Source organism: Otolemur garnettii, unplaced genomic scaffold (assembly GCF_000181295.1).
Source record: "Otolemur garnettii isolate 467f Iridium unplaced genomic scaffold, OtoGar3 scaffold00006, whole genome shotgun sequence".
Classification (NCBI taxonomy): domain Eukaryota; kingdom Metazoa; phylum Chordata; class Mammalia; order Primates; family Galagidae; genus Otolemur; species Otolemur garnettii.
Window position 1 is genome coordinate 30,228,075 of NW_003852401.1, and position 26,950 is coordinate 30,255,024.

At 40.7% G+C, this 26,950-nt stretch overlaps 1 protein-coding gene across 1 annotated transcript in view; it reads left to right on the forward strand.

Moving 5' to 3' along the window:
• GDA (guanine deaminase) overlaps positions 1-26,950 on the forward strand; it is a 95,983-nt gene that overhangs the window by 48,209 nt on the left and 20,824 nt on the right. The window contains exons 3-9 of the mRNA XM_003782952.3: positions 7,552-7,723; positions 12,337-12,424; positions 14,993-15,098; positions 19,304-19,331; positions 21,776-21,883; positions 23,969-24,076; positions 25,742-25,839. Coding sequence (XP_003783000.1) covers positions 7,552-7,723; positions 12,337-12,424; positions 14,993-15,098; positions 19,304-19,331; positions 21,776-21,883; positions 23,969-24,076; positions 25,742-25,839 — 708 coding nt within the window. The remainder of the gene's footprint in view (positions 1-7,551; positions 7,724-12,336; positions 12,425-14,992; positions 15,099-19,303; positions 19,332-21,775; positions 21,884-23,968; positions 24,077-25,741; positions 25,840-26,950) is intronic.

The following is a 26,950-nucleotide window of genomic DNA, read 5'->3' on the forward strand; positions in this document are numbered from 1 at the left end:
GGCGCCCTAGCCGGTTGAGCTATAGGCGCCGAGCCAGTACTTTTTTTAAGTACAAATATTTTATCTTATTTCAAAAAGTTCCAAGGTCAATAAAAGTGGTGTCGTTTTTATTCTGAAAACACTTTTACAACTTGGGAATTGACTTTTGGCTCATGCAGTGAGCCAAAAAGGAACATTGGAGTAGGAATGAAAACACCTACTTTGAATCCATGCACTAGAGCTTTGCAGCTGTGAGGTGTAAAGCCACCCACTGTCCTTTGAGTTTATCTTGGTCATTAAGCTCGCCTGTGGTTACAGTCCAGAGTAAGAGGATAATTGCTCATAAAGTTTTGCTTCCTGTACAGTTAAACTCACATCCCCTACCTCCTTCCCTTTCCCCACTGCCTTTCTAGCTTAGAATTTTGTGGGCAATGGGCATGGAAATTCATACAGGAACTTTGTTACCATCTACTTACTCTTGCTTGATTTTCCCTAAGTATCTACACTGGGGAACAACTGACATTATACTCACCTGGTTGCGTGTCTTGTGATGTAGATTAGAAGGCTTGAAAGCAGATGACATGGAGGAGGGGAGATGGAGAAATGGTTGGAGGGTACATTTGGGTTGTCCCTTTCTCTCTAACAAAAAGAGATCTAACTTAAATTATTATTTTTGAGACAGAATCTCACTCTGTTGCCCAGGCTGCAGTGCTGTGGCATTAGCCTAGCTCACAGCAACCTCAAACGCCTGGGCTCAAGCAATCATCCTGCCTCAGCCTCCCGAGTAGCTGTGACTATAGGCACCCACCACAATGCCTAGGTAATTTATCTACTTTTAGATAAAAAGTGAGACGGTGGGGGGGCGTCTCACTTTTATTCAGGCTTGTCTCTAACTCCTGAGCTCAAGTGATCCTCCTGCCTCAGCCTCCCAGAGTGCTAAGATTTCAGGTATGAGACACTACCCCCTGTCCTTTGATTGTTCTTTATGAGGTTGCTTTGGAGTTAAATACATGAAAAATGCAGATCCTGGGGTCTCCATAAGCACTGCACACAGAGTAGGTAAGAAATCATTCAAATTTTGGAGGAAAGCTGAAGTCTTTGAAGATAAATCATATTTGAAATGCAGACTAATTTTGTATCAAACACGTAAGTTGTGTGCAGGTGAATTTAATCCATGATAAAATATTATAAAGGATAATGTCTCTGACAGCCTTTTTAATCAACTTGGTCGGATACCGAGTATATCTAAAGGTCAATCTCAGCACTGTGTTTGTTCTGTGGATTTTTAAGGAAGGAAAATGACAGCTGGAACCCCCTGCTCAGGGCAGTGCTTTGGTAGGTCTGGATCAGATAGTGGCCATGGGCGATAGACAGGTCTCAGAGCCAGGATTGGGGTGAGGCTTTCATCTCAGGTATAATATTTAAGGCAGCGGGAGTAATCAAGGTGAATAATACTCTAATGCAATATTAAAAAGATAAAAATTAATACAAAAATCCCTGATGAACAAAATACTAAAATTGCCAATAAAGACAGGGTGTCGTTGTTTGTTTTACAATCTTGTGGTTTTTGTGCCATGAGCAGGCCTTTTTAAAACATCTCAGGCAGTCCCAACAGGTTGATGAGGACCATGATGGTGTGCGAGCAAACTGGGCCACTCGGGCCTCTGTATCTAGTTGTATGTTTTGATTGTTGACCTTTATTAAAGTTTTCCACTTGGTTAAAAGACGGTGGATGCCCTGACCCTGGTAAGTGTGTTTCGGGCATATCTGGTTCTTTTCCCGCAGGTTATGGTATGCCTTGGCCCACACTGCAGGTTTGGAATATCTGGGGAGAAGTTGAGAATTTTTTTTAGAGAATTATCATGGTGATTAAGTAAAGTGAAAAGAGAAAAGCTGATAGGCCGAGAGGAGAAAGAAAGCTTTTCCCCTTTCCCTTACAGCCTCCAGACCTTTTTTCTTTGCGTTACCTCCAGCTAAGCTTTTTTTTTGAGACAGCATGCGTGTTGTTTTGTTGTTTTGAGACAGAGTAGCTCACAGCAACCTCAAACTCTTGGGCTTAAGCAATCCTCAGCCTCCTGAGTAGCTGGCACTACAGGCCCCCGCCACAACGCCCAGCTGTTTTTAGAGATGGGTTCTCTCTGTGGCTCAGGCTGGTCTCTGAACCTGTGAACTCAGGCAATCCACCCACTGGCCTCCCAGAGCGCTAGGATTACAGGTCGCAGTGCCTGGCTCCAGCTGGGTTTTTGATAGCTACAATTTAGCTATAAATAATACCCCGACTGTAGAGTTCATTTGAATCCTGACTTGGTCACTAACAATTTGCAAGTCTGAAGATGATCTGGTTTGCTGTCCTGAGATTGCTTTTGTTCTTTCTGTAAAATGAACGGGTGGGCTCAATAACTTCATGTGCAGCTCTAATCCTACATGTCTGCATGTACCAATATCTATAATAAATCATGGACTATCATCTTGATTCTGTGAATCTTTCCATTAATAACCATTTCACAATGTTTCCTATTCCCGTAAAAGGATTGTAACCTTTCTAAGTGAAAATCACACTTTAGATGTAATAAATTCCTTGTTTTCCTGTTGGCTCTGGAGACTTTGGGCCCTGAGTTATCTCTTTCACTTTCGCACCTCTGCTACACGGTGAACATGCTAGGGTTTCCTTTACATGAAAAACAAAAATGACTTGCACTCGTCTGCATCCTAACTTTCACTCTGGATATCTTTAAAAGGAGTTCTCCATCTGCCCAACACTTTCTCTAATACCATCTTTCACAATCCTCACCTTCTCTTCAGACTCTAGGATGGAAATGAAAGTGAAAGTGACTCGTTAAGTACTTGGTAAAGAAAAAAGCTAAAACCCTCTGAAGTTAGGTGCCCCCCTCAGTCATTGCTTTGGGTTTTCAGAGTCCTTTCTAACACCCTGACATCCCAGCATCCTTGACCCTTGACGTTCTAGGCACTGTCCCCTTCCCATTTTCCTGATAACAACTCTGCCAAGATCCATTCTGCCCTTCTGCTCCTCAGTCTTACTCTCCTTAAGGGGAGGGTGTTACTCAAGGTGTAGCTTTGTTCTTTCTTCCTCGGAACTCTCTAGTACCATCAATTTCTAGGGTCACCAACATAGAGAAGACTTTGAAATCTAAGTCCCATCTTTAACTCCTGTGTGACCTCTTACTCCAACTTTCCAATGACTTCTTGGAGGTCACTCCTTGATACTAGGCTTGGTGTAACATCAACCCTCCTCCCCCAATGTCTTTCTAGATTCTTGATAATTTATGTCATATGTTAAAAAACTTACTCTCTTAACTCATTGCTCTCCTTTGCTTCCTAGAACTAAGAAAAGATCAAGTTCTTATTGACACATTCATCCCATCACCATAGTCTTTATTCAGAGACCTCATGCTTGGGCGATTTCAGGAATCTCCCAATACATGCTCACCACAAGATGTATCTTCCTGTACCTGAGGCTGAGTATATCATAGTCTGTTAAAGGAAACAAAGAAACAAAGATTTTTAGGATCCCCTTCTTTTTGGAAAGAAAATGACACGTCTATGCTGGTTCGCTAAGTTGAGTATTCAAGACACTTTAAAAATACTTTTTGTTTGTTTTTTAGGAAAAAACTTCCCTAAATGTGTAGGCCAGAGGCGTGTAATTTGATAAGTTTTGACAAATATATACACTATATGGATCATGGTGAAACTCAGCCTTTTTTTCCCCCCTGAAAGTGCATTGAAAGATCAAACTCACTGTTAAGGCAGATTAAGAGAAATGTTCATTTCTAATTACCAAGCTCATGGGGGGAACCACAGGAATGATTACCCAAGGTCACTGACACATTGCAGATCTGAAGATGATCTCATTTGCCGTCAGGCACTTTTATAGATGCCTTTTTGAAGGTAAGGGGGAAGAGGATGGAGGACAGGTGCAGCACGTGGTTGTTAGGGAGGATGCATAAAGGATGGGGAGAAACAGATTGACTTGTAAATTCACTTGAGAGACAGTTATTTGTTTTAAAGGATTGGGGCCAAGTCTGCGAGGATTCAGGGGGAGGAAAGGAAGTCAGTTGCCCCCTTTGATCCCCTGATCCGGTCAGTCTGGTTTTATGCAGATAGAGGGAAAACCCTTTCTAAAGCTTCCTGACTGAATGGTCTTTAATTCAAAATATTCTTCATGTTAAATAGTCATATTTGGGGGTAATTTCCTTAGCTCCTTCAGACAAATACCCATGTAACCAGCACAACAATCGAGATATAGAATATTTTATTTTTATAATATTTTTCTCTGGAAAGTCCCTCGATCTCCCTCTAATCTCCCTCCAGCCCCCGTCTCCCCACCCAAGGCAGCCGCTGTTTGATTTCTATCACATAGATTACTTTTGCCTGTTTTTGAACATTATATAAATAGAATAACTCAATAAGTACTCTTATGGGTCTAGATTCTTCCATTCAATATAATGTTTTTGAGATTCATTCATATTGTGGTGGGTATCAGTTCATCCTTTTTAATTAGTGAATCGTATTCCATTTTACCATAGTTTGTTTATCCATATTTTCCTGTGGTAGATAATTATATTGTTTCCAATTTAGGGTTAATATGAATGATAGAAACATTCTCTACAATCTTTTTTTTTTTTTTTTTTTTTGAAACACAGTCTCAAGCTGTTGCCCATGGCATCACAGCTCACAGCTACCTCAAACTCTTGGGCTTAAGTGATTCTCTTGCCTCAGCCTCCCAAGTAGCTGGGACTACAGGTCCCCGCCACAATGCCTGGGTATTTTTAATTTTGCATTTGTCATTGTTGTTTGGCAGACCCGGGCTGGATTCAAACCCACCAGTTCCTGTGTATATGGCTGGCACCCTAGCCGCTGAGCTACAGGTGCCGAGCCTATGATCCTTTTAATAAATTTATGTTTTATTTTGCTTGGGTAAAGATCTAGAGGTGAAAGTGTTCACTAAGATTTTTTATGTGTAACCTCTTTCTCCTCCTTTCTCTCTCTCCCTCTCGTTTTCTCACACACACAAACTCGGTCACCCTTAATTTCTTCAACTAGATTATAAAGTCTTTGTAGACAATAAGATTAACATACTTCAGTTTGGACTCTGCACAAGGCTTAACAGAGTTTCTTAAATATAGTAGATAATTGGGAAATTTTATTGAACAATTTATCTACTTAAAGAAGTCACCCTGCCATTCTGTTTTCTGGTGGTAGAGAAAGCAAAAACCCAAAGGACTGACCTGGAAAGTGACTAATACCTGGGAGAAGTCCGTATTTCATCCTCCCTTCTGTGTGTTTCCCACTTCATGACAGGTCCACTTAATGCTGCCTTCTGGTCGTATTTGAAGGTTCTCACTGTTCTTTATTTCTATATTTAGTGAATTAGCAGTCCTGTCACATGGAACATGATGTCCTAGAATACTGAGCCTATAGACAGACTGCCAGGGTTTGACTCTTGGACCCTAAACCAACTAGTTAATGATTTTTTTTCCCAATCTACTTAAATCTGGTGAGCTTTCGCTTACCCTTATGTGAATGAGGTGCCAACACGCCCATCCTTCATCCGTTTGTTGTGAGCGTTACATCATTGTCATTGTCGTAACTAACATTTGTTGATACTTTCCATTATCTAGGTAGCATTCTTAGATAAACTAACTCAATCCTCACAACAACCCTATGATGCTATTACTATCTCCATTTTACATGAGAGGAATCCAAGTCACAGAGAGATTAAATAACAGGCTGATGGCAGCCTGGAGTTCACAATGCATGTTCTTAACCCTTGCAATCAGCTGCTTCCCACACGTGAGATGATGCATGTAGGATTTTGTGCCCAGCCCCCAAGACATGTACACATTCAGGAAACATTAGGTGCGGTCACCATTGTCATCATCACCACCACTGCCATTCCTGGCTCTCTCTCTCTCTCTCTCTCTTTCTTTCTTTCTTTTTTTTTTTTTTTGTAGAGACAGAGTCTCACTTTATCGCCCTTGTTAGAGTACCATGGCATCACACAGCTCACAGCAGCCTCCAACTCCTGGGCCTAGGCAATTCTTTTGCTTCAGCTTCCCAAATAGCTGGGACCAAGTAGCTGGGACTATAGGCACCCGCCACAACGCACAGCTATGTTTTTGTTGCACTTTGGCCAGGGTCAGGTTTGAACCCGCCACACTCGGTATATGGGGCCGGTGCCCTACCCACTGAGCCACAGGTACCACCCCCTGGCTCTCTTTTTAAAATAATGCACTTTGAGTGACTCACAGCTTTGTATCACATTTGAGTGGTATTTATACATTTGATTTGATAACATAACGTATTCTTTGTGATTTCAAGTTCAAGTTTCTTCATGATTTAACATTTAATCAAGGTGGTGGTCATGGTAGAGCATGTTTTGGTGAATATCTGTTTGAATGAGGTTGAACACCTAACTGGTGACTAGTGAACTGGATTAGCTCTTTAGAAAAGTTGCGTCTGTTAGTATCAGGCTGCTTCAGTTCTGTGGGTAGTGCCTCTGAAAACTGAAAACATCTTTCCAGGACTTTCTATTATAAGAATTAATAGACATATGCACATTAGTTGGTGGATCAGGATAGTGGCAGGAGTGATCAGAAGCATCCCGGAATGGTTGCCATAGCAACACAGCTCCCTCTTCACTCAACTATTTACACCTCCACCCATTTGTGCTCCTGTGGCTGTTCCTAACCACCTTGCTATTGCTGCTCCAGCTCAGAACTTAGCCTCTAAGAACATCGCATGGGAAAGGACTAGATTTCTTATAGTCAGCCAAGATCAAATAACCACTGGGTCTACAATTGTAATCCCCGGCTTCGTGTCTGTAGCTCAACCAGCTACAGCGCCAGCCACATACACTAGAGCTGGTGGGTTCGAATCCAGCCTGGGCCTGCCAAACAATAATGACTACTACAACCAAAAAATAACGGCGTTTTGGTGGTTGCCTGTAGTCCCAGCTACTTGGGAGGCTGAGATAAGAAAATAGCTTAAGCTCAGGAGTTGGAGGTTGCTGTGAGCAGTGATGCCACAGCACTCTACCCAGGGCAACAGCTTGAGGCTTGTCTCAAAAAATAAAAATAAAAATAAAATAAAATTGCGACCCCTCTGCTTCTCCTCTTCAGTCACCCTTAGGGAGTTTGTGAGCCTTCCTCAGTACAACTCTAGAAGTTCTGAAGACCTCCTTCTCATTTTTGCTCTCTGTCCTACAACCTCCAGCTATGAGAACAAAATCCTGGGATTAAATCATAGCTCCCCTCCTTTCCTGCGCCGAGATCGGCTCCTGCTCAATGCTGTGGCCTTGTCTTCTCTCCATCATCACCATTTAGCCTCCTACCAGCCATTCCAACTCAGGAGCTGTATCTCTCTAGCAGAGAGCTTCATTTTTATTTTTTAACTTTTAAAAGTAACAGAAGATTTTACAGTTGTCTGACTGCATCAGCTATCAACCTGTGTGGGGTGAACAGTGAAATCATTCCCAAGAGAAAAATGTGATTGAAAGATCTGTAAAATGACGAAGGTATTATTAAATGCTTCTCTTCTCATCATATTTTCCAGTGAGTTCTTCATGCCTGGGCTGGTTGATACGCACATCCATGCCCCTCAGTACTTTTTTGCTGGAAGTAACGTAGACCTGCCCCTTTTGGAGTGGCTGACCAAGTACACATTTCCTACGGAACACAGATTCCAGAGCACTGAGTTTGCTGAGGAAGTATACACTCGAGTTGTCGTAAGTATCCTCTGTGTGTGTGTGTGTGTGTGTGTGAGATATTAGGTTTGATCATCTGCAGAAGCATTTGCTCCTTGGGAGGGCAGATTTAAATAAGGCATAAATAGTTGAGGATAAGGTGGGCCGTAGAGAACTTTCTAAATTCTTTCACAGCCCAGTGAGTTTGTGACTACCGCACCTGCACAGCTAGTCAGTGTCAAAGAGAGAATTCAAATCCAAGTCCTAAATCCCTAATCAGGGGGCTTGGTATTACTCTCTTTACTTCTTGTGTTTGCTGTGTCAAATTTGGGTTTAATGTGATGTGTGTTCCTTATTCCTGCCAACCTCTATCTAATGCTATTCTGAAGACCATATGGAGCAAATAGCTGTGTGACCTTTGGAAAGTTCTGTGACTCATTTTCTCCATCTGCAAAAAACAGAGCTCATGATAGTACCTACTTCACAGGATTCTTACGAGAATTAAGCAAGTTAATATTTGTGAGATTCTTAGAAGAGTGTCTGGCACATGGTAAGAGATCTATGTGTTTGCTTTAAAAAATGCCCAAGGAAATGTAAAATTAAGACCATTAGAAGGATATCACGTTATTCTGGTATCTGATATCATGTTATTTCCTTCCAAGGAAGGAAAATAGGATGGTCCCAAACTGCAGGGCACGTGACAAAATGTGACTTAATCATTAACACCACCAGAGGGAACTGGTTAGCTCTGAAAATGTACTTTCTTGTAGACCAGTGGTTCTCACCCTTACTAATGCCGTAATGTATTTTCATTGTTAAAAAGGGGTCACTACCCACAGGTTGAAACCACTGTTATAGATTCTTTCAAGAAAATCCGTTTCTTTCTTTCTATTCCAACCCTATGCCCATCACCAAAACTCACTCAGTAACTGGAAACAGCTTCTGCAGCAAAGAAGTTAAAGCTACAAGGGCCTTTTCATCTGGCTCCTGCCTCATGTTGTTCAGCACCCTTGGTCTGAACACTCCTGAATTTTTGCTGGGCTCATTGCTGGTTTTATTGGGTCCGTTGACTATAGAGGTGACAGTATCACAAGCCTTCTGCAGTGACTGACCTAGCCATCCTGCCATCTGCAACCGTTTCTTTGCATTATTCGGAGCTTAAAGAGTAAAACCAAGTGATGTCCTGTGTGCATGTGCCTAGCATAATTGTAAAGCCGGAGTAATTGTGGAGCTTACATATTTAGCAGGCCTGCACACGACACCAGCAAAGCTGAGAAGGACTAGAGCTATGTATGAAGTTGCTAGTACATTGTGTTAATGAACTGTGCTAACCACACCAAATCTTGATTCTCAAGTTTATTTAGACCTCATATTGTTCTAAAAACGGTTTGAGATAGCTTAAAATTGCACAGTGTACAACAAAAGGGAATGAGTCATGAAATTGTGGCAAAGAACAAAAAATGGGAGGAAAAATAAAACCAAGGAGTCAATGGTACGGCACAGCATCCGTGAACTTACAGAGTTTGTCACAGATTTGGCTTTAAATTTCTAGAACCTGACTCAGTTCAATCAGTTTTGAAATTGACACCATCTACCTAATAAAAAAAATGACACACTTGTTAAAGTAAAGCATGCATATTCCTTATACAGATACTCCAATAAATTAATCCTAATATTCCTTAATGCAGACAGATGCTATGGTGTCAAAATATATATAGTAAAGCTGCCGTAGTATCAACATTCCAGACAGATCGGTCTGTTATGTTTAAAGAGATAAAGTACCAAGGACTATATGTCCTTTAGGGAATATACTATAAAAATTATTTTTTACATCAGAGGTTTATTTAAGTATTTGACATCAGTGAGTATAAAATAGAATATATTTTTATATATTGGTGAGAATAAAATGTTTTATTCCTGGCAAGTATTCGCTGGGCATACATCCTGCGTTTCTGGTTAGGAGTAGGCCCGCAAAGTTTTCGGTTGGGTAAGCGAAAGGTATGGTTGGCATCTGTTTAAGAAAGTTGAGATTTGCTAACTGGAACCTGTTGCGAGGCTGCAGGGTCACTGTGGCAATGCGAAGGGGTGTAGAGGAAGTACTCATGAATAGGAATAAGATTTGGGGGGTTTAAAACATTTTCTCCCCCCAAAATAGTCATACAACTACTAGAAGGAATTTGCACCATAGATTATGGCAGTGATAATTTAATCTTCAAATAATTTAAAGTATATATTATTAAATATCTCCTGAGATTATTAAAGAAAAAGGTCCAATAAACAATGCCTGGAATAGTCTCCCTTTAAACATCACACACTATATGAGAGATTGTACTTTCAAGTGGTACTAAAAAGAATAAAAAAACTAGAACCTTCTAGAATCTACCCAAATTATAGTCAAGGAACAGGATAGTATGATTGAATGTGCCAGAACAAAACTGGTGGCAAATGCCTCCCCCCTTTTTTTTTTGAGACAGAGCCTCAAGCTGTTGCCCTGGGTAGAGTGTTGTGGCATCACAGCTCACAGCAACCTCCAACTCCTGGGCTTAAGCCAGTGGTTCTTAATCTTCTTAATGCTGCAACCCTTTAATACAGTTCCTCATGTTGTGGTGATCCCCAACCATAAAATTATTTTCGTTGCTACTTCATAACTGTAATTTTGCTACTGTTACGAATCGTAAGGTAAATATCTGATATTAGGTGACCCCCGTGAAAGGGTCGTTTGACCTCCAAAGAGGTCGTAACCCACAGGTTGAGAACCACTGGCTTAAGTAATTCTCTTGCCTTAGCCTCCCAAGTAGCTGGAACTACAGGCACCCACCACAACACCTGTCTATTTTTTGGTTGTAGTTGTCATTCTCATTTGGCAGGCCCCGGCTGGATTCGAACCCACCAGCTCTGGTATATGTGGCTGACACCTTAGCTGCTTGAGCTATAGGTACTGAGCCTCTTTGTTTTTTTTTTTTTTTGAGACACAGTCTCACTATGACGCCCTTGGTAGAGTGTCACAGCTCACAGCAACCTGAAACTCTTGGGCATAAGCGATTCTCTTGCCTCAGCCTCCCAAGTAGCTGGGACTATAGGTGCCTAACACAATGCCCAGCTATTTTTTTGTTGTAGTTGCCATTGTTGTTTAGCAGGCCCAGGTTGGGTTTGAACCTGCCAACTCTGGTCTATGTGGCTGGCGCCCTGGCCACTGAGCTACAGGCACTGAGCCTTCAAATACCATCTTGAGTAATAGAATGAGTATGCTTACTCTAGGGACTGTCAATAACTGGACAGATTGAATAAGGAGGAATCCAACTAATCCCAAAGATGTATCAAGTTGCTAAGGCACAAGATGAAAAGAAAGGGAGTGATATGTGTTTTCTTCCCTATTTTAGTTCCTTGGAAATTATCTAATCACTTAAAAGGCTTTGGAGCTCCTGGTCATCTTTCTCACTTTATTATCCTCATTAGAGTGCTGTGGCATCATAGCTCACAGCAACCTCAAACTCTTGAGCTCAAGTGATCCTCTTACCTCAGCCTCCTGAGTAGCTGGGACTACAAGTGCCTGCCACAACACCTGGCTATTTTTAGAGACAGGGTCTCACTTTTGCTAGGGCTGGTCTCAAATTCCTGAGCTCAACAGATCTGCCCACCTTGGCCTCCCAGAGTACTAGGATTATAGGTGTGAGCCAGCGCGTCCAACCGGAGGTAACACTTCTTGAGCAGTGAATGTCATTATGGAATAAAGATGATGAACAGCTTTTCCAATTGTGGGCCTCAAAGACTACTGTGAGGACGTTTTTATTCTAGAGATGTTCCTTTTCTCTAGAGAGGAATCCTTTAGTCTGCTGGTAGGAGTGGTGGCCTTAGTACAGGGGGCATTCTGAGAAAGACGACCCTGCAGGTCACCCAGATTTTCACTGAAACCCCCTTTCTCTCCTTGTCCTTTGGTCCTTGTGTACTCTAAATACTATCCAGTTTCTACAAAGAGTAATTTTCTCCTCTGAGGAACAGGTTCTGAGTTGACTTTAACAGGGAAGAGACGGCTCTTGCCAGGTGTTAATCATCCGTACACAGACTTTCAGCCATTTCCCTGCTTCTACCCACATACTTCTCTCCCTCTCTCTGAGTTACTGCTCAGTTCGCATCCATGTTTTTTGTCTTCCCAGAAGATGTTGAAATGTCTGCTACGCTCAGGTCACCTCTGACATTCTTTCTGTGGGTTAATAAGTTGTGCTTTCCTTTGCTGTTAGGTTAGTGGTGATTTGCTAAGAAGATGGAGACCTGTGGTCAGTCAGCCGGGCAAAACCAGAAGGCTGGCTAAAGATTTTTACTCTGTATCAGAAAAATCTTATTTACATACTCCCGTGTGCCATAACAGTTGGATATCCTTAAACAATACCAAAAAAATAAGGAATTAATCAGCGTCGCATTTTATAAATCGTCAAACACAGAACTGTTTGAATCTAGGAAATCAGAAGTGTCAACTTCTCCAGCTCACACTTGGGGAATTAAAATACTTTTGCCATTTACTATATTCCACATCAAGATGGCATACCTTTAAATAAAAACATTTTAAATTTAAAAGCTAGAACTCTATTTCTCTCTGAATAGGCCACGTGACTTTTCCTGGGCACATGCGATTCATGGTTTTTGTGACTTATTTTTAGAGGAGAACACTGAAGAATGGAACAACCACAGCCTGCTACTTCGGAACAATTCACACTGACTCATCTCTGGTCCTTGCCGAAATTACAGGTGAGCAGAGGAAAGCATGAAAGGCGGCCAGACCTTGCCTCGCACCCGTCTCACATGTACTTGCGGGCAGCCCTGCCTTTTTAATTGCTAGAATTTGAGCATTGCATTTTCTTTTTTTCTTCTTGGGCAGGAATTAAATGTCTGTGTATCACTGTGGCCCTTGAATATTGTCTACTTTTTACAGTAATTTGTTTATTTGCTTATGGTTGTTGGTTACAGATATATTAATTCGGGGCTTTTTAGGGCAAGCTTGCTAATTCTAGCTGTGGCAACAGCTTATTTTATTATAATTAGTAGACATGTTTTGGCTATTGGCTAGACTCAAGGCACCGTGTTAGGTGCTGGAGCATAATGAAATGGAAACAATGGGAAAAATGGAAAATAGTTGGTGCCCCTGAGGAGCCGTACAGAATGCCTGCATGCATAGATCAACAACTAGTTACAACTGTGGTGCTGCTGCTAGATGCCTGGCACTGTACAAAGCACACTGTATGGATTAGCTCTGCTATACCGACCCTTCTGAGGTTGTTAATGATGTTCTCATTATAGGTGGGTAAACTGATGCTCAGAGAAGTTAAGTAACATGCCCAACACTGCACAGCTTATAAGCAGAGCTGAGACTGTATTTAGGTTGATGAGTCCAAAATTTGTACCCGGCACAGTACCTGGTACATAGGAGGTGCTTAGTAAATACTGTTGGCTGATGCATTGATGCCACTACTTGCTAGACAAGGTAGTTTACCCTGAAGGTCTGAAGGATAACACTGAACATAGACATCACAGTTTTCAGAGGAAGCAAAGAGAACCCAGGACTAGGTTGTCTGGAAGACTTCATGGAAGGGGTATTTATTTATGAATGAATTAACGACAAGATTTTGATCTGTTCTCTAGGCTAGAGTGCAGTGGCATCATCATAGCTCCCTGTGGCCTCACAGTCCTGAGCTCAAGAGATCCTCCTGCCTTAGCTTCCTGAGTAGCTGGAACTGCAGGAATGTGCCACCAAGCTTGGCTCATGTTTCTACTTTTTGTAGAGACAGGGTCTTACTCTGTTGCCAAGGCTGATCTTGAACTCCTGGTCTTAAGTGATCCTGCTGCTTTGGGCTCCCAAAGTGCTGGGATTATAGGTGTGAACCACCATGCCCAGGTGGAAGGGACATTTATACCAGGCTTTCAAGGGAACATAAGATGGGAGTATTACATGTCTTCTAGACAGGGGAAATGGCATGGACAAGAATCTGGGGACAGGAAATCTCCTTAGCAGATGCAGGCGCAGGAAGCAGAGTAGTTTAACTGGAGGAGGGGATTCACTGCATGGAGTGGGTGTGGTCAGACTACAGAGAAGCTTGAATGTACATCACGGGCTCAAAGAAGGTATTGAGACAGCTGAGTTACTTGATGGAAGCAGTATTTTCAGAACATTAGTCTAATGGTGAAGTATTAAAATGAATTACAGGAAAATGAGACAGGCAGAAAGACTTCTGAAAGACTCTTCTGACAGAGGAGGAGACATTATAAGAAACAATTACCATTGCCCTCTGTAGCTTCAACTTTCTGGCTGAAATCAAATTCTTCCAGCACCTGATGAGGACTAGGTTCTTTAGTGCTGAGAGCTGCTAGTGGGACTAAGCAAAATTCCCAAGAGATAATGATGCCGGCACTGCTGCAGTGAAGAAGCACAGCAGCACGGCATCTGATTCTCATGTGCAAGCCACCTTGCAGACATTATTGCACGTACTCCTCATAACCCTGCACTTAGCGGAGGACACTGGGCACTTTAGTCAAGCAATATCCACCATCCTGGGAGTAATCAGAGGAATAAGGACTCAATCCACATCTGTCCAACTCCAGCACCCATGGAGTTTTCAACCAGGATTTAAAACCAACTTTTCCTACACCATTCTGTGTTTTATCAAGAGGGAGGACCATATTAAAGAGACAGAATTTATAGGAAATTTACTAAAAGTATTTGAACAAAATAGAAACAAATTGTTTATGGTGGGATTGTAATCATATTTTTAAAATACATTGCATAAAATATGACACTCAATCTAAGGGGTGGTGATAGAGTAAGAGATAAAAGGGAGATTGTGAGTTGGGGGAAAAAAGAGAAGGAAAGAAGGAAAAAAAACAATGTAGGTGTGTCAAGGACTAATAGAGTCTTTCTCTAGGGTCTGAGGCCCTAGAGAAAGGAGTTAAAATCAAGGTCTTTGACTCTTTACCATGTGATAAGATGAGAGCAGTGACTTCAGAAAAAATATGTACAAACTGTATAAACAAAGGGAAAATCTGAATAATACATAAAAAACACCCAATTTTTTCCCGGTCAGCCTGGGAATGAGGATGGGGCGGGGTGGGGAAGCGATAAATGGATGAACCTTTATGACTTAGTGAATTTAGTGGGGATTGCTGCTGTTATATCTTAAGTGCTGTGATGGTGGGTAACTATTTACATTTTCACTGAAGTTTTTTATAATAATTTCAATTTAAACATGTTTTTTAAAGGCTTAGAAAAGGTAGTATTTGAAAAATAAACTATGCCTTCAGACTCTTTGTGTGTGTACTTTGCAGATAAATTTGGACAGCGAGCATTTGTTGGCAAAGTGTGCATGGATTTGAATAACACTGTCCCAGAATACAAGGAGAGCACCGAGGAATCCGTCCAGGAAACACAGAGGTAAAGTGCTCATTTGTCCTGATTTGTGTTATGGGTGTGTCTTGCTGCTGCTCTGATGGCATTAGACATAGTCAAAGAGGAAACAAAACACTGTTATGACCCAACTGGGAGAGAGAGATGCACAGGGTGATTCAGAATGATTCATGCAAATTTTAGACAGGTCAGCTAGTCTTAAATGAATTTGATTAGACAGTTGGCAATCATTAATGATTGGCAAAGAACTTGCTTTGTCGTGTCACACTTGATCTTTACAGAGGTCTCCCATAAGCCACCTGTCTTTTATGATAAGGAAGCCATCCTAGGCTATGTGACGTGATCCCAGTCATGCTTTTAAATAACAGAACCAGGAGTTAAAACCAAGGTCTTCGACTCTAAATGCACAGTTCTTTCTACCATAGCATAGAGGCCCACCTGTATTCCTGTGTGGGAAGGAGAGGGGGCAGGGAGAGAGACACACCTTCAGTGTGTCTTCATAGCAAGAGCATTTGCTATGGTTTATGTATAGTGTACTTTAAAAGGATGGTGGAAGTGAAGAATCATTTATGGAATAAAATATCACACACAGATTAATGAAAGAACTTTCTCTAAAAAAAGGATTTTAAAAAATGCCAAAGTAATATGTACTCCCATGATAGAAGACTTAGACAATTGCAAAAAACGTACATGGAAGAAAAATGTTCTCCATCATTATACTTCCTAAAATTACTAGTATTGGAGGCTGGGTGTGGTGGCTCAGGCCTTTAATCCCAGCGCTCTGGGGGGCCAAAGTCAGTGGGTTGCTTGAGCTCAGGAGTTTGAGACCAGCCTGAGCAAGAGTAAGATCCCGTTCTAAAAATAGCTGGGTGATGTGGCAGGTGCCTCTGGTCTCAACTACTCGGGAGGCTAAAGCAAGAGAATTGCTTGAACCCAAGGGTCTAAGGTTGCTGTGAACAGTGAAGCCACAGCACTCTACCAAGGGGTGACAAAGTGAGACTGTATCTCAAAGAAAAGAAAAAAAAATGTTACCAGTATTGGGATTTTACTCTGTGTCTTTTTAGTGTTTTTTCAAGGTGGTCTGTGCATCCCTCACTATTTCCTCTACCATGGGAAGAGGAAAGTTGTAGGTATATGCTAGAATAGCCATAACATGCTAATGTAGGGAGCTAACATGTCCCCTGTCTAAAAATGTGACCCAAAAGAATATCTTTCCAAGGTGAAGTGCAGGCCTGTAGGAGTCAAGGCCATGATTCTTTTTCCCGCTTTGGTTCCATAGTCTCACAAGGAGTAGTGACTCACTGTACCACTGCAGTCAAGGTTCTGAGGACATTCTGTGGTGACACACGAGCTAGAGAGAGACCACAGAAGGGACCAAGCCCTACGTTGCTGCTGCTGGACATAGAGCTGGGTTCACTAGAGGCTGTGGACCTCATACTTTGTGAAGACTTCCACCTTATGGAATAGTGCAGATAGAATCATAAAAGGCAGGGGTGTCCAAGGGAAAGGAAACCGTCCACAGAAAGACTTGCACGTGTATGTTCCTACTATCATTATTTATAGAAGCCAAACATAAAGCAGATTCTCTATGCACTCGTATCAATCCCAGGGAAGGACTCTAAACACCTTGCTAATGTGTCAGTCACTTGCGTGAGTCCAGTGAGACAGGACACTAACACAGCACGTTAAGTGCAGCAAGTTCATTACTCACAGGTAGGCAACAAGGGACGCTAGATGCCTGGAATTCATAGAGAGCTAAGGCTTAGAAAGGTTGTCCAGGGTAGATGGAGTCTCACCGGTGCATGCCCCATGTCACCCCACAGCTGAGGGATCCTGAAAGTTTGCTCCACCTGTAGTTTTATGCCCAGATGAACTTTCCTCACTGGGCAAAAACAGCCTAGAACATCTGTTCCAGGAGGAAAGGGAACAGAGCCTAGGCTGTTCTGGCTGGTTCCTCTTTATCTTGGGATGTTGCATTTCTAGCACGTTCTAAAGTTATTCTGAGAACTACAAGCAAGCAAAAAGCTGGATTACCAGGCTTGTCTTGCACCAACTGGTAGAAACAACCAAGATTTCTCCTAATTAGTGGATGAATAAACAAAATGTAGTAGACAGTGAACTATAATTCAGCCATAAAATAATGAAATTCTGGTACATACTACAACGTGGATGGACTTTAAACACATTGTGCTCAAAGAAAGAAACCAAACACAAAAGGCTGCCTATTGAATGGATTCCATTATATGAAATGTACAGAAAATGCAAATCTATAGAGAAAGTTAGATTAGAGGTTGGCTGGGCCGGGGATAGGAATGACTATTAACCATAAACAAGCCCAGAAGATCTCACTGGGGTGAGGAGGATGGTCTGGATTATCATCATGGTTGTACAACTCTATCTAGGCAACTAAAAATCATTGAATCGTGCATTTAAAACAGGTGAATTTTATGGTATGTAAATTATACTTAAAACTGTTTTTAAAAATAGGAGTATGTGGGTGGGGTTCATGTATATTTGAGCTTCCTCATTTACATCCACTTGCGATAAGAGTTGAGTAGAGAGGCATTAGATTCTATTAAAAAGTAAATTTATTTTTGAAAAGTTGCTTTTTATCTCGCAAGGGAATGATTTTTTGTTTAGTTTATAAATAACAGAGACGGCACAGAGAGCTGGGGAGCACGATTTCAGACATTCTGGCTCTGTCGTCTCCTGTGGTACAAGTGTGCTGCTCTGGGTGCCTCTGGCATTGTTCCTCTCGCTCTCCTCCCCTGAGTCCACGCTGCTGAAGCAAAAGAAAAAAAAAACTCAAAAGAGGCCTAAGAAACTCAAGATGTCCTAACACACCCTGAAATCTCCCTGTGGTGTTGAAATAAAGTTGAAAGATGATTGCGAATGTGCTAAGTCATTTGTCCCAGGTGCCAAGGTCACTGTGTGGGTTTATCCAACTTATGAAATAACAGAAAAAAATGTTTGCGTGTCAGTACTGTTTTTTATGTAACAAATTATATTTGCAAGTCTTTAGGCACCTGCTAGAGGGGTGCTAGGAAAAATCTTTCCGTTTAATGAAAGATTCTTTTTTCAAGAAAATGATTTACCCTCTCCTTCTCCTTTCTTATAGATCAGGGCTTCTCCAGCAGGTTGGATTTGCTTTTAAATACTTGTGGCCTGCTCGTTAAATTACTTTTGGCTGAGGATCATATTATTGCTTGAGATCATGAGTTTTCATTATGTTCTTTTCCATAAAACATTGGTATATTTGGCTGATTATATTCTGCTGGTTATATAAGTCCTTTTAAATGGCTTTTCCATAGTTCCTTGAGGATTTGACAAGCAATTTTACTGACTATTCAACATCTAAGGGATGTAGAAGAAAATTCTTTAGATATAAATCTTTCCCAAGATATGACTTACTTTAAGGCAAGTGTTAGACATCCAATATTCTCCTTTCTCAGGCTTTCATCCTCCGGGACTGTGGTAGGTTCACAGAGAGAAGAAAGTACCCACCTTGCTCTAGCATTGACCATATGCTAAGCTTATCTATTAACTTAGTTTTGTGGCTGTAGTAAACCTTAATTCACATTTTATTTTGAAATGAAAAAGGCAGGAAACTGTAGCTGCCCAGCCAGGGTAGAAGCAGCCATTTCATAAGCTTTATAGTTGCTATCATCCCTGTAGGCAGAACTGGTAGGGTCACCATCCATCCCATTCACCATGCATTTTGCATCCACCTTTGGCCTGTTTCTTCTGCTGCCCTCCACTGTCCATCCCCAGGCAGTCTCTGCCCTGGAAATAAGTAGTGATGTTGTAGAAACAGAATGAGAAATTTCCCCTTTCAGGGAATTAGAAGTGGAGAGTCTCATGGCTGCTGAACCCCTCCAGATGCACAGGACTCCATGACTCTCCCATCTCAGGAGCACAACACATTGCAGTATTTCCCCAAACAGAGCTTGAGCCAGTAGAACAGCTTGAGTGCTGCAGGAATAGGCGCCAACAGCCCGTCTGATGCTAGGTGGTGACATTACATTTCCTGCGATTTTGCACTCCATCCCTGGCTGCCAATGAGGAAGCAGAGTAATTACTACTTATTAATCTTTAGTGGTCGTGAAACGTGTGCAGCACTAGCAATGTTTGCGTGGAAATTAGGACATGCGAGGATCGTGTTTCTACCCATTCAAAACATTCATTTGAAAATTCTTACGTTTTCTAACTTCCCGTTTCTTGCTTTATTTCAGGTTTGTGTCAGAAATGCTTCAAAAGAATGTAAGTAAATTTGTTCAGAGCTTTTGCATTTAGACGGCCTTTGCATTAGCTGTAGGATTAAGGTCTTTGTACAATTGGTTTATTCCATGCATGAAGATGTATTTTCCTAGAACTTTAAATTGCTTTGGCACAGTGGACCCATCAATTTAGTTCAATGAAGTCAGGCATTTTAAAAATATGTATTTAATTGACAAATCGAGATTGTATATATTCAAGGTGTGTAATGGGATGATTTGATACACATATACATTATCTAATGATCATCACAATCAAAATAATTAACACATCCATCACTATCTATGCTGTACATTAGAACCCCAGAACTTGTTTGTCTTATAACTGAAAATTTATACCCCTTTGATCAACATCTCCCCATACAGTCCAGCAATCCCATTTTTGGGGTTATATCCAAAAGAAAGGAAATCAGTATCTTGAAGAGCTATCAGTAGCCTACATTTATTGCAGCATTATTCAATAGCAGCCAAGATATGAACTCAACAAAAATGCCCATGGACAGATGATGAATCAAGAAAATGCAAGGTGTATGTACATGTATATAATACACACACACAAATATTATTTAACCATAAAAAGAAGGAAATCCTACCATTTGTGACAACAGAGATGAACCTAGAGGCCATCATGTTAAGTGAAATAAGCCAATCACAAAAAGACAGAAACTGTATCATTTTACCTATTTGTGGAATCAACAAAACCTCAAACTCATAGATTCACCAGTCAGGCAGTTTTTTTCTTTCTAATGAAGTCTGGTATGGCTCTATACCTGGCTATCTGTATGTTGCTTAAAACACATTTTTGGAATCAGGAAATACTGATTGAGGTGGTTTGATTAATAACCACTCAGATATGTGCAAACTTGAAGTTTGTTTTATCCTTATAATTGTGTATACTTCTTTTGGCTCCAAAACCCTTTGCCCACATGAAACCAAAAACTAAATTTATTTATTTATTTATTTTATCTTTTTAGAGATAGGGTCTTACTTATGAAGACCCTAGTCTTCACCAAGGCTGGAGTGGCGTGAACCTCCAGCTACTCAGATCAACCAGTCCTCCTGCCTGTCCTCCCTGGTAGCTAGGACTATAGGCATGTGCTATTGGGCTCAGCTGATTTTTGTATTTTTTGTAGGGATGGGTCTTGCTTTTTGCCTAGGCTGATTGTGAACTCTTAGCCTCAAGTGATTCTTCCACCTCAGCCTCCCAAGGGATGAGAGGTGGAATCCTAGGTGTGAGCCACCATGCCCCACCAGAAACATTGAATTTGGTTAGGTGGGTAAACTTGGTCCCAAGTTCACTAAGCTTTTAGTTAATCCAAGGTATAGAAGACCTCAGCCACTGACCTAAAACTTCTCTAAAAAAATCTTTTTTAAAAAGATAAATGTAAATGAAGATGTGTAACAGTAATTTAGTATAATGCCCATGTTGCAACACAGTATAGATAGTCAAATCTGAATAAAGAAAATAATTTTCATGGTAGGAAAGAAGATGTAACTTTAGCAATTCTTCTGATTGCTACAGAAGACCAGAAGATTCATCTACATGAGTTCAGAGTTACCATCTCAAGGCAGCTTTCTCTTTCTTGGTGTTGTTTCATTTTGTTTTGGTTTTTTCCTTTTCCTTTGGTACTTTTGAATATCACAAGACTTATCTCTGGGGCGGGGGGACAAGGTTTCATAGGTGTGGGGCAGATTGTTGAACTCTGGGAGTTCTGGCTCTCCAGAGCTTCATCAACACTGGCAGACAGCCAGCCAGGCCCCGCTTTGCAGTACCAGGTGTAGCTGGGGCTATGGAGACAATGCTGTTTGCTGCCTCCACCCCACGGCAGACTGGTCCGTAGCTCCACAGGGCGAGTTCTTAGATTGGGAAGCCTGACCCTTTACTTACCCTCTTTTGAGGTATGATTGAGAACTATAGGAAACCTCAGAATTTCCTTCAATATAACCTTGAGAGTCCTGGCTGGAACCTTGTGGGTCCTTATCCTCACCACCCCAATATGAGTCCTTTTCCGTTGCCTGGCCATTCACCTCAGGTGGCACCAGAGCCAATCCTGTTACTGAATAGTTCTCAAGGAGGCTTTGCACAAAATGTTGGGCAGGGGAAGACCACCTCACTTCTGGTCTCCCCAGCACTTTCTTTTCAAACTTCTCCTTCATAAAGACCTTAAGGTAGAGAGAGGGGAGCGTGTATCATTCGGGGCAGGGTCTTCTGTTGAACTTGGTGTTTCAGAATATACTGGACTACTTTTCTTATTCTGAGCTGTGAGCCGTTTCCCTGAAATCCAGCACTTCTACCAACTCATAGAATGGGAAACGCCTCCTCCCAAATGAAGACATAAAATCTTTTTGCTACATGGCAGACATTTTGAGGTACACATCATGGTCATCAGAGCCATCGTTTCCTTATCACTTGTTTTTTATTATCTCCAGTATCCCAGAGTCAAGCCCATAGTGACACCACGGTTTTCCCTTTCTTGCTCTGAGACTTTGATGAGTGAACTCGGCAACATTGCGAAGACTCGTGATTTGCACATTCAGGTGGGTGTTATTCTTCTGTTTGTTCCTCTTTTCAGACCTGCGAGATTTCTCGGTACCCTAAATTGCAATCTGCAGTACTCTTCTGTTCTACTGAGTAATCTCTAATTTTTTTTTTTTTTTATATCTCCTGAAGTCATAGCGTGACAGGGCAAGAAGGGCTCCTACAGATGTCACCTAACTCAATTTTTAATGTTACAGATAAGAAACTTGATGTTCCTTTTATTCTGTACGTTCTCTGATCAGTTTTCAAGAGATGAGGACATCTACATGAGTAATCACAAAATCACCCACAACTGTTTACTTAGGATGCATTTAATACGTTTCTTTCCTACATCTCCTGTCTGTGATATTTTCTCAGTGTTCTCTACCTTCCTTCTCAGAGGAACCAGCTATTATTCGAAAAACAAAAAGAACCTAATTTCCACCTTGCAAAAATGCATTCAAAAGACCTTTTGTTCCCAGTTTCTTAATTTAAAATCAGAAACAAAAAGGTATATTTTACGTTGTCATTAACTTGTTGCAATTTGGGAATAAAGCACTTTTTAAAGCTCATAGCTATGTTAAAATTGGGAGCTCCCCTCCCCCCATCCAAATTTAATTGCATACTGTACTAAAATTTCTTCTCTTAGGAGTTGGCTGTCTTAAAAGAAATGGCAAGTCAGGGTACAGGCTACACATTAATTCTTCACCATTTTGTAAAGTGTTTTTTTGGGGGGGGGTCTTTATTTATTTATTTTTTTTTTTGATGATTTATCTTTTTAGGACACATTAACTGTTCTTCCTCATTATTTTTTTTTTGTACTCTATAATACTTGAATTTTTAATTCAATACCACCTATTTCTTTGTTGGAGATAAAATTCAAAACTTAGATCATGTTTCTGAACTCTATTTCTATTGGAAATAGAGTTTCTTGCTGAAGAAACAAGATACAAATAAACATTCAAAAACACACGAAATATAAAAGGAAAGGACACACAATGCAATCAAGTCTGCCCTTGCTGGACGATTGTGTGTGGATGCGTGTGTATTTACATTTACCCAAAGGACATGAAGCACTAGGTTGCCCTTTCTTCTGTTGCTGGGATCTGGGAGTTCCTCAAGGCCAGGGATACAGCTTGTGGTCTAAGTGGAGCATTTGTTTTCAGAATATGCTATTTTCGTCCTTTTACAATTTGTCTATGCATAATCTACCTCACAGAGAGACAACAATAGAGGGGCCATTCTTGGAAATGCTAATAAGACCTCTGAGGTTTGTGGGGCCCTGGAGAAAGGTCTGTGTAGGGGTTTAGGGCTCACTTTGCTTTGCTTGCTTGTGGATTTTTCTTACAGGCTCTTCCTCAATGACTATACGAATGTCTAGTTCAGTTATTTTTAGACTGTTTTCTGCAGAATAACTCATTATGGAAGCCAACAAAGGGGACAGATTGAGGACAGGGTCCCAGAGTCCCAGTGCTGCTTTATCCTGAGGGGCAACTTGTTTGTGCTTCTTCTATCTTGAATTTCTTTGAATTTTCATATGCATAACATATTCAAGGTTAAAAGAATTTGGAAAATCATTCATCTAGCCCAACGCTTTTATCGGAGAAATGAGAAAATTGTGATCCAAAAAAAGAAGAACTCACTTTCCATAAGACATAGGACTAGGATCAGAACTTAGGCTAAATAACTCAGCTCTCTTTACTCAAATTCCAGCATTTTTATGAATGAACTATGCTGTCTGTTTTTTTGATGGACACTAAACTCTTAAATAGTCATCCTCAGAAGAGGAGGTTGCCACAAATAGCAAGATTCTTGACTCTTCAAAGAGTACTATGTGTTTTTGCCATAGTTTGAAATTGAAGAAAATTTGCTGAAAATGTTTGCCTTGAGATTATGTGCACACACGTGCACACACTACATGTCATGATACTCACTTTCTTTGTCATAAATGTGATGAATGTAATTGTTTTTAAGAAAACACATGTACTGTCTACATTGTTTTTCTATAGGCAAGTAGAAACCATCCAAACCATTTTGATATAGGAAGTATATTTCTAGTAATACTGTACAGAAACAAATTGGAAGTATTATTTCTTTTCTTGTAGAGCCATGTAAGTGAAACTCGTGATGAAGTTGAAGCTGTGAAAAAATTATACCCCAGTTATAAAAACTACACCGACGTGTATGATAAAAACAATCTTCTGACAAATAAGGTAAATTGTTTATTGTGACATAATCTATGTAAAGTTGGGTGTATTTGTTTACATGTTAACATCTAAGTGGTACTCTTACGACTTCTGTCACATGCCTACATTTCCCAAACTAGAGTAAGCCCAGAGTGGGTGTGCACATATGTGGGGGTAGTTGAAAATGTGCCTGCAGTTTCATCACAATCAGTAAATCTGAAGACTTCATTGAGAGTGACAGTGTCATTTGGTCCAAGGATATTTTGACAGTATTCATTAGAATGTAAATGTGCATTCCTTTGAGTTAGCAAATGCATTTTTAAGGATCCATTCTGTAAGTAATGTAAGCAGGGATGTTAATTACATCTGAAAGTTAAAAATGGCTACCAATGGGGGTTGATTAAATTATGGAGCAGGCAAGATGAGAATTCTATTCAGCATTCACAAAGAAATAGATATACAGGCTTAAAGGAAGAATGTGCAGTATTATTTGATATATATGTGTATATGATGGTCTGAAAGACACAGCAAATATTAAAAGGACTTTCCCTAAGGAAGAAAGTGGAAGGACTTACTACTTTTATTTTTAAACACTCTAAGATTGCTTTTTAAGGAGTTGAGTATTACTTTTATAATTAATTAAAATTAATACAAGTGCAGAGAGACCTCATTACAATAATGTAGCCCCTGGTCTTGACCTTTGATGAAATCTACAAACTTCGTGGAGAGTTTACTGCAGCACATAATGTCTTAGTGACTATGTGAATGGAGATATGAATATTACTGACTTGAAAGGTTCATACTGTGCATAAATCAGGTAAATGCTACTTTGTGATGTTTATCCTTTTACATCTATTTCCATACGATTAATAAATTAGCCTTCTTTTCGCATGTTAATTTTATTTGCCCAGAGGTTGGTAATATTTTATTTTAATAATAATTCTGCGGTCACTGAACCTTGCCTCCCAAAGGAGAAAGCTACAGGTTTTGTACTAAGTGAAAAAGAATTTTGGAAGAGTAAAGTCTTATTTAAGAAAACCAAGATTGCTAAGATTAAATGTTTAGTGAGGTCTCACATATGCAGTGCCTGATTTTTTTTTTATCTATTTTATCTTCTCAATTAATGCTTAGAAGGTACTACATTTCTTAATTTTTATAAATGTATAAACATAAATGAGTTATAGTTTACTTGGTTGTATGTGTCAAGACCATTGCTATCTATATTAAAATCAGTATCAGAAATAAAGAATAATGTTTTGCAAGATTATTCTCCCAGCTTCTATGTACTGAGAAAAGAAGCTTACTTCTAGAAAGTTGTGATTAGAAAAGGAATAAACACAGTCCTACCCGTAGCTCACCAGGTAGAGTTAAAAAAGAAAGTAACTTGAAAGTTTTCCAAAGGAAAGATGATAGAACGGTAGTTTCTTCAAACAGAATGGATATCCTACGCTGTGCCTGGATCAACCCTCATCATTTTATAGATGAACAAAATGAAAATAAGTAACAGCCACAAATTTGTTGAGACTTTTGAAACACAATGATTTTGGAAGCCTTTGCTGAGGTATAATTTATACCCAGTGACTTTGTGCATGCAGCTAGTCACAAATGTTCTTGTAAAGCCCAGTCACAGACACTATCTTGGGCACTAACGTAAGCATTGGTGAGTGGTAAACTCCATGTCCTTCCCTCCAGACGGTGATGGCCCATGGCTGCTACCTTTCTGCAGAAGAACTGGACGTCTTCCATGAACGAGGAGCGTCCATCTCACACTGCCCCAATTCTAATCTATCGTAAGTAGGCAATAATGGCTTGGGAGATTGTGAACGTTTGCAGTACAGATTAGCAGCCGGACACCTTTGTTTTCTCTGTCCTTCCTCAAGGACAAGGTCCCTCCTCTGTAACTGTGTTTGATCGGGACAGGAAGTAGACAGACATTTACTCTCGTGCTGTGAGAGAAGAAAGGAGACCACTAAAGAGGGCATTTTTTGTAGAGTATGCATTTTAGATTCTAAAATCTCTGATCTGAATTTGCACAAAAAGAAGATAATAGGAAATACAGTAGAAAACATTTAATAGCTTGCAGATTTACCACTAAGGGGCTGAAAGGAAACCATGTTCCAGCCAGGTCTTTTCAGGGAGAGGGTTCTGTCTCTCGTTACCACTTTTGCTCTGATGTTAGAAGGAAGTGCAGTGTACCAGAAACCAGTCCCTTGTGGTTTTTGAGGTCAGATAATTAGGACAATTAAGTTCATGAACTCATCCTAGATAAGTATACCTAAAAAAGTGCTATATACCTAAAAAAGTGCTACCTGCCTCATGGGTGAATATCATCATGGTCACCTTTGAAGTCCTCCCCTGGGGAAGCTATGTACCCACTCCAGGGCCTAGTCCACCCTGATGGAATGGCCATCAGAACTGTACAAGATCTGACAATTAAGTTCATGAATTCATCCTGGAAAAAGTGCTTGGAAGGGTGTTCTGGCACTGGCATCTGTGCAGACCTTTTTACGAGGAGTACTTCGAAGGTGATTGCAGTGATGTTCAGGAATGAAGTATGGAGTACTTTCTCTAGAATGAGCTCGGGAACTGAATTGTCTGAGCGTGCATGTCATCCTGTTTGATCTGGCAGGATACCAGCTCACACAGGGAAGCCCAGATGGACCTTGTCCTGTCATAATGCCCTCATATACAGAAGCTTTATTTAAAAAGCTTAAACAGGTTCTTAACCTTTTGAAAGTTTATGGACCCGTAGGTGAATCAGATGGAAATTATGGCCTATATCTTCAGAAGGAAGATTGTAGATACTAAAATGTTGCATTTATTTTCAAGGAATTCATAGATCCCCTAGTGCCGGTCCATGGGTACTAGGTTATAAGCCTATGCCTGTACAAGTAATTTGGG